We start from the raw sequence: 7,834 nt of genomic DNA, 5'->3' as shown, positions 1-7,834 counted from the left end.
ATTTGAGTAGGCAGGGAAGTGGGGAGGATCTTGGAGCAGTCAGAAAATTTTATGACTATATATTTTATGAAAGAAATCTATTTTCAGTAAAGCAATAAAAAAGTATGTTTGAAAGTTATAGGGACATTAAGGAAGGGTGCCTTAAAGGGTGCCTTTTGTGAAGAGAACCTGATGTGAAGGAAAATAAATCTTATGCAGAACGAAATGCAATTATGTAAGAGTGTGTTTTTGTTGCTTGCTGTTACTATTAGAAAACCAGGCTGCGCTAGTAAGGCCTAAATTCTTAAGGAATCCTGATAAAATACAGACTTCTTTCATTTACTTTCTAGTCCATTGGAATCCCGTTGCTAGACTGAGAGCCTGCCTAGCACAGGAGGCTCTTAATGGGCTTATCCACTAATCTCACAATTTCCCATCCTCTCCCTGGAAACAAGAGTCCAAGTACAGCTCCACAGAGAACTGTAAACAGAAAGTGAGCAAAACAAGCCTGAGCCCTTTAAGGAGTGGGCAAAGTAGATGCACACTCTTCGCCCAGGGAGTCCCTTCAGCCTGCGCTTCCGGTGCTGTGGGCGTGGCTTGCGGGTGACGTCACTGCCGCGCGCCGACGCGCCGACTGGCGGCAGATTCAAACCTAGGGCGCTGGGGCCTGGGGAGGGGAGCGACGTGCGAGCTGGAAGCGTCGCCCTCGGAGCCTCGGCAGGTGAGCCGTCCAGCTGTCGCGGGAGCCCGAGCCGAGGGCCGCGCGCTCGGCCGCGAAGATGGCGTACTCCGCCGCGGTCTCGAAGCGGGTGAAGCGCAAGGCGCCCCGCGGCTTCCTCAAGGGCACCGTCAAGCAGAGGAAGCCGCACCTCCGCCTGGAGAGGTGCAGCGACCTCCTGGTGAGTCCTGCCGCGCCTGTCTCTTTTCGCCTTCGAGCCCAGACCGGCGGCGGCCCAGCCTCGTCCGCATGCCGAGCGCATCCCACCCGGGGGACGCGGAAGCCCAGGGGAGGTAGATAGAGCCAGTCTGTGGGAGGGAAGGTTGGCTCCAGCAGAAGCCGCGCTTCTTACTGCTTCCCAGACTGCCCGGCCTTGTGATGAGTTTACTTGGGCAGGGTCTGGAAGGTAAACCGTCTGAGTACAGATTTGGCCTCCCCAACTCCTTCTGTTGTCATCGAACTCATTGCTCTCTATGGCTGCTGCACTAGTTCCCTTTCTAAAGGCGTGTCATTCAAAAGGGATCATGTGGCTGTGGATTCATCCTCCTAGATCGAACCCTCTTCAAGTGTTTAACCTTTCAAGGCTGTCACTTATCAGGTTCCTATTTACCCGGAATATAATGCATATAATGCTTTCCAGTAATTGAAACAACTGACTGTTATGCTTTGAAGTAAAATCTATTTGTGCTCAAATTTTTTTGGTGTGTAGAGCCAAAATACAGCCCCTCCCCGATGGGGGGGGGCAATACTTATGTCGTTTGTTCTTTTCCTTTCTCATATTCTATTAGAAAAGGCAAGGTTGCTGTTTTGTTTTTCCCACTCCTGACTCTGTCGTAGCGGTTGAAGCAGCTGCAGTGAGTTCGGCTTCCCTCTGTTTTCACTGGAGCCTGTTAGAGAGGAAAACCTACCTGATGAGGAATATCCAGGAGTCCACTAGCAAATTCAAGGGGTTGACAGGCCAGCTTTTAGATTCCTTTTCTCTGTCTTGGAGTGAGCAGTGAATAATGTGGTCTCTCTGGTGGAGCCCTGTGGGTGGCAGGGGAAAGAATCCTATCTTGTAGCAGTGGGAGAAGGGAAGTTCCGCTGGCCATTTGTTGCTTCCAGCTGTTCTTCTGGCTTTTGCTAAACAGTTCCTGTCTGGTCCTTATGCCATTTCTTTGCTCACAGCTTTCTGCTCTCCATTAATTTTATAATCTTACCCAATAAAGTATTCCATGTCATCCATAAGGTTCTTCCCGTTTAAAGCAGTAGGTCTTGCTCTTTTTTCTGAATGCCATACCCGTTATTGAAATGTTAAAACCGTTCCTGGTGATTCATTTCTTGATGCTGTCTGCCAGCATAGTGTGGAGTCTTAGGGGGTGGTTGTCCCATTTAGTCCCATTTAGAATTGGATCACGGGCCTTTTGTCATTTCTATGCTTGGCACAATGCCTTAAAGCTTCTGAGTCAAGGTATTTCTTGGAATACTTGTGCCTGATATAAGTATTAAAATAAAGAAAATCGTGGAAGATACCTTTTAACTAACACACCTGTAAGAAGCTGTGGACTAGAAAGTTGTAATAAATTTCCTAAAGATACATCATTTGTGTTAAAAAGGTTCATGCACATATAATATTTATAAATAATCTAATGATATTTTATATATAGTTATAGTGGTTAACTATCTAATGATGCTTTGCTTTTAAAGATTCATCTGAATTGCTTACTCTTTGTTCATCGGTTGGCAGAAGAGTCCAGGACAAATGCTTGTGAGAATAAATCTGGAGTTATCAAATGGGATCATGTACTGGCTGCAGCCAAGGTAAACTATAAATTCTCTTTTTAAGCAAGGGTTAGTCTTAAAAATACTACTATAGGTATCGTTGTCTGTTTAAAGATTTTAATTTCAAAATACCTGTAAACTAAGATTGTACAAGAACAGTTGAATCATAGTTTGATAAAATTAGGAAAGACTAAAAGAGGTGAACCAGCGAGGAAGGTTGCTGAACTTTAAGAATGCTTTGGAGCTGCATTTAAAGACATAAAATGCTCAGCATTTTGTAAATTTGTTTAGGCTCATGACGCTTTCTTTTATAGTGCCCGCATTAATGTCTCTTTGCTCAGAGAAGTGCTGGCCTGGGTTACAGACCTGCATTTTGTGCATGCCCTACCATCTTTATGAGGCTTCTCAATGCTTTTCGGTGAGAAACATCACAATCCAAATGAGTACTTTCTTGAAAGCAATTCCATGAATTAGAGCATAAGAAATATATGTGAGTGTTTCACATTTAGACCTTTGCTTTCTCTACATTTTTTATTGTGTGCCTGCATGTGTGTGCTTGCATGTGTGTGTACACATGTCTGCATGTGCCCTTGTCACAGTGTACCTGTGCAGGTCAGGACAACTTTTGGAGTTGGTCCTCTCCACAATGTGGATTCAAACTCAAGTCGTCAGCGTTAACAGTCAGTGTCTCTATCTGCTCGGCTAGCCCATGGGACCTGAGGTCCATTTTTCTTTTTTAAACTGTTGTAGCTAAATTCTTTTAAACATTTATTTTTATTTTTGTTTATTTTTTTGGAGCTAATTTAGGTTTCATCCTCCCAGCCTTTTTGCAACTGAATGTTTCCTTTTTTCTTATTTTTCTACATTTTATGTTTTGAATATTGTGTGTGAAGCAAGTTATTCATTATGAGATCACCAGTCTTGATGCCAGTTGATATAATTCCAGCTAAATTGTGAAACATTTTACACTGTGATGAGTTAATACCACCTGATACTGCTTTAGAGGTGCTTTGAGTTTAAGGACATTTTTTAATACTCTAGATCATTAATTTGTTGGCAGCCAGGGGCTTGGGGACAACATACGACACAACGTCTAAAACCTAGTTTGAAATCAACAGTTTTGACACTTTCAGCTTTTAAGGGGCAAGGTTTGTGAATGAAAGTGACTCTAAAATGAGGTTTGGTAGTCTAGGGATGTTTCACATTTATTGAGAGAAGTATACCACATTAGAGAAATCTAGGGCCCCTACGTTGCAGATCAGTAATCATGACATGTTCCATAGGTATAACATGTATCTTCATGTCCTTTCTTACAGGTAATTCTGAAGAAGAGCAGAGGTTAGAGGTCAACATGTGTTTAAGAATGATATGTGTGTTAATTGAATTGGCAACAGATCATAAAAACACATTGTATGTATCAGTTCATATCGTGGATTATTAAAACATTGCCTATATGTGCAATATGTGCAGTTTACTTTTTAAAGGTGTGTTTTATTAATGGCTTCTCAGTTTCCTTCTGTGTTGCTGCTCTTGTGCACCACACCGTACTGCATTAAACAGTTAACTTTTGCTGTATTCACAAAGTATTTCTGTTTAGTTTTGTGCTACACTAATAGTAACAGTAAAATTTCTCAATTAGAAGATTGTAAGCATCAGCTAAAGATTTTACAAACCTGTTTCCCTATGTAAAGCACAATAAGAAGTTTTGAAGCAAACTAACCTGCTTTCTTCACATACTGGAATCTAGTAGATAAGACATTTTCCCACAGCAGCATTTCAGTTACACAGAGCTCTTCTTGGGTCTCTTACACTCATTCAGCTGCCACATCTTCTACCAGACTGCCTCCCTAACCAACTCTTCTCCACCTCTATAATTACGAGAATGGCATATAAATGGAAGCTTGTAAGAAACAACCTGTGGAGACTCTTTGTTATGCAGTAATATCCTTGTGTTCTCATCAAGTCATTGCATGTGTTTGGTTCTGCATGGTATGGATGCACCAAATTTTGTATAGCTGCTTATTGAGGAACATTTTGATATGTCTAATTTGGGGGTTATTATAAATAAAATTTTATGAATGGTTGTAAACAGGTTTTTCTTAATGTGTATGAGTTTTCATTTTTTTTCTGGGAAAAAGGCCTAGAAGTTTGATTGATGGGTCAAATGGCAAATATATATTTAACTTCAAAAAACAAACTAACTATGATAGAGTGATTATACTAATTTACATTTTCACAAAAAGTGTATGAAAGTAATTTTGTTTGCCTTCTGGTACATAGTTTAGTTTTGTTATTTTAATTTAAAAAAATTTAGCTGTTCTGACAGGAATGTGTGGTTTTAATTTACATTGTGCGCATTGCACAGTGGCTTTTGTTTATGTTGGGGTTTTATTACAAACTGACATCTACTGGGAAGCTTATAAGCAAGTTTTCTTGAGTTAGTTGTGGTTAGAAGTCCAAAACTAGAGTGTTCACACAGGTGAGTTCTGGTGATGTTTATATTCAGTTATTCAACTTAAGCTTGCAAAGATTTAGGAAGTTCAAATTCTGTGGGAGAAAGATTGTGGTGATTTTGAAGGACTTAAGATGTAGTCTAATCCCCTGAAGAGAATGGTACCCCAACCATGAACAATGCAGGAAGAGGACCTAAAACAGGAAGGTAGTTATCTTATTACACTGTAAAATGGTTTCTGGGTACGAAACTCAAGGCATCAGGCTTATATCTGGATTTTGAACTGAAGGACTTGAAGCACTAGATCTGAAGGAGTTGAAGTGTCAGTTCCTCTAATTATACACGGCCAGTAGTAATGTACTTTTATATAAATCTATGGCCTTCCTTGTGGAAATAAACATGTTTTTCTTCTGACCCCAGCTGTGGGATGTGGGACAGAGTCAGGTAGTCCACAGCAGCAAACCGTTTGCCTCCTGCAGTCTCTGAGAGGAGCTCTTTGCCACCTGTGGAGAGTTTAAATCTTAGGACTGGAGGGAGAATAAATGCCAGAGCCCAGAGAGTATTGAGCTCTGAGAAAGAACAAGACTGCTGCTGTTTCCCACCTGCAGCTCTTGGTTGCTCTTGATGCTATGAGACAAGAAGTTGCAAATCTGAAAATAGGATTGGACTGGCTCCAAGGAACATGATTACCCTAACCAGCAGGAAGCAGCTAAGAGAACTCCTCCCTCTCTCCCACTAACCATTTTTCCTACCTGGTGTTGGGGTGTTGGAAGGGATTGGGGTGGAGTAGGAAGCGAGAGATAGAAGAAATATAAATAGGTTGGGGATTTAGCTCTGTGGTAGAGCCCTTGCCTAGCAAGCACAAGGCCCTGGGTTCCGTCTTTAGCTCTGGAAGAAAAAAAAAAAAAAGACAAGGTCTATCAGAATCTATGAAACCAAACAAACTAAAGAAATGTAAATAAAAGTTTTTTTAAAGTATGCCAACACTTCTTGAATTTTGAGAATAGTAGAGTTTTGAAATCCTAACAAAGAATAATTTAGAAATATTAAACTCCTAACATTGAGTTTATTAATTTTGATGTTCTGAACCAAAGAATATCTTTATTTTGTATGTATTATTTGTATAAGAGTGCTAAGCAAAGTGTCTATTTTACTGAAAAGCCATCTCTAGCATTTATTTCTTTTTTCTCTATGTCCTTTCCACTTCTAACTTTTCTGTGATCTTCTAGTTTTGTTGTGGTTGCTAAAGCTTGAACCCAGGGCCTCATGGATGCTGGGCAAGTATGCTACCTCTGAACAATATTCCAAACTCTCCTTTAATTTTCTTTAGTATGTATTTCTATTTAAAAAGGTTTTCAGAGTTAATTGTCAAATTGGAATAACTCTTGATTTGTTTGAAGCTGTATATAATAAAATAAACTGCTGGAAGGAAATTTGTGTCAAAGATATATCTTGTGTAAAGCTGGAGTAGCTTTGGCTTGTATGCTTAATTTAACTTAAAAACATTTCTAGTTAATGTAAAAAAACACAATGAAAGGAAAAATGGCTAGTTCTGTTAAGTCTCAGTGTGCTTATTCTGATAGAGTCATAGCCAGCAATACCTCTTTAGTGAACAGCAGCACTCACTACAGAGACTATGGTGTCAGTTGGAAAGAATCTGAGATTTGTAAGTTGAGGCCATGATAACTAATAGACTGTTACCGGAAAGTCATTTTTCTCAGATGGGAGGGCTATCTTCAGCTGGATAGCTGTACTGGTGAGAAAGAACAGACTAGAGGTTGTAAACTGGCAGGGCAGGTACTGTACTTGGCCTGCAGGGAAAAAAAATTGAATTAGCTCTATTTAAAAATTAAATTACACATACAAATTTAATTTCTGGCTTCATTTAAAAAGTTGGACAGTATGACAAGAATATAGCTATAATCAGTTGGACCTAAACTGTAGCTTCTCCTTTCAGATAACCTTTTTTGATTTATTCCATCACCACTCTGTATGTTTTTGAGTGAATTCATAATCCATTTGAAACCTGGGATTTCTCTTGACATATCTAGGTGGTTTTATTGACACATCCTATGCCTGACTCAATGATGTTCTCATTCTTGGCATCACTTCCACAGTTCTCTCATGTTTCTCTTAGCAACAATCATCCTGTTGATTTTAAGGCTTACTCTACTGCACTTCAACTAGAGCAGCCACATTCTGAGGAATCTGGTCCCAGTAAAATATGGAAATATTTTTGAACTTACCCAGTTAAGGATACTTTCCATGAACCTCATTTCTTCAATCTAAAAGGAACCCACATTTAGGACTATATTTGCAGTCTAGGCAAAATGAAGGTCCAATTTACAACTTTCTATGAGTTTTTAATACCCAGACAATAATGTGACATAGGATTTGGCTCTTTTGTGTATTCAGCACCAAAATCGACTGTCTAAACCAAGACGTTTAGTAACAGTTATTTGTCCCACACTCACTCCACTGCTCCTTACCTGACAAGTTCGAAAGGCATGGTACAACTGCACTGTAGAAGTAGTTTGAGGATGGTAATTTACCAGGAGAGAGATATCTGGTACTAAGCTGAAGTCCTGAAGTCTGGACAGATACACTGATGCTGTTTGCTAGTAGGGCATTCGGTGACTTTTTTGGAGGGATGAGTGATAGAAGCTTGCTCTTTCTTGCTGCATAATCAGGCTTGGGAGAGCACAGGCTTGTGGAAACTAAACTCATATACTTCAGTGTTGTGGGTATTAATATTTATTATTGATATATCTTCTAGTTAAACAGCGGTTATTCCTAAACAAGCTGTATACCCAAATCACCACAAAGAGACTGGGATTTATTTCATTAACCTAGAGCACAGTGCTGGGCAATAGTTACTCCATCCTAAACCACATAGTTTTTTACCATTCAGATTTCACCCATTA

The 7,834-nt window shown here is 40.1% G+C and overlaps 1 protein-coding gene across 1 annotated transcript; it reads left to right on the top strand.

Moving 5' to 3' along the window:
- Positions 1 to 590: 590 nt before the first annotated feature.
- On the top strand, positions 591 to 3,919 carry Cenpw (centromere protein W). Its single transcript, XM_021664175.2, has 3 exons — positions 591 to 878; positions 2,384 to 2,497; positions 3,775 to 3,919. The coding sequence occupies exons 1-3, from the start codon at positions 759 to 761 to the stop codon at positions 3,799 to 3,801; spliced, it is 261 nt and encodes an 86-aa protein (XP_021519850.1). The 5' UTR covers positions 591 to 758; the 3' UTR covers positions 3,802 to 3,919.
- The last annotated feature ends 3,915 nt before the right edge of the window (positions 3,920 to 7,834 follow it).

Source organism: Meriones unguiculatus, chromosome 20, assembly GCF_030254825.1.
Source record: "Meriones unguiculatus strain TT.TT164.6M chromosome 20, Bangor_MerUng_6.1, whole genome shotgun sequence".
Lineage (NCBI taxonomy): Eukaryota > Metazoa > Chordata > Mammalia > Rodentia > Muridae > Meriones > Meriones unguiculatus.
The sequence above is the reverse complement of the archived record's forward strand: the minus strand, read 5'-3'. Positions and strand labels throughout refer to the sequence as shown.

What these genes read in the sequence shown, in the direction of transcription:
- Cenpw (XM_021664175.2), top strand. Translation starts at nt 759, where the DNA reads ATGGCGTACTCCGCCGCGGTCTCGAAGCGGGTGAAGCGCAAGGCGCCC. An exon ending in AGAGGTGCAGCGACCTCCTG is followed by an intron (nt 879 to 2,383) that starts GTGAGTCCTGCC and finishes TTGCTTTTAAAG; the next exon opens with ATTCATCTGAATTGCTTACT. An exon ending in ATGTACTGGCTGCAGCCAAG is followed by an intron (nt 2,498 to 3,774) that starts GTAAACTATAAA and finishes CCTTTCTTACAG; the next exon opens with GTAATTCTGAAGAAGAGCAG.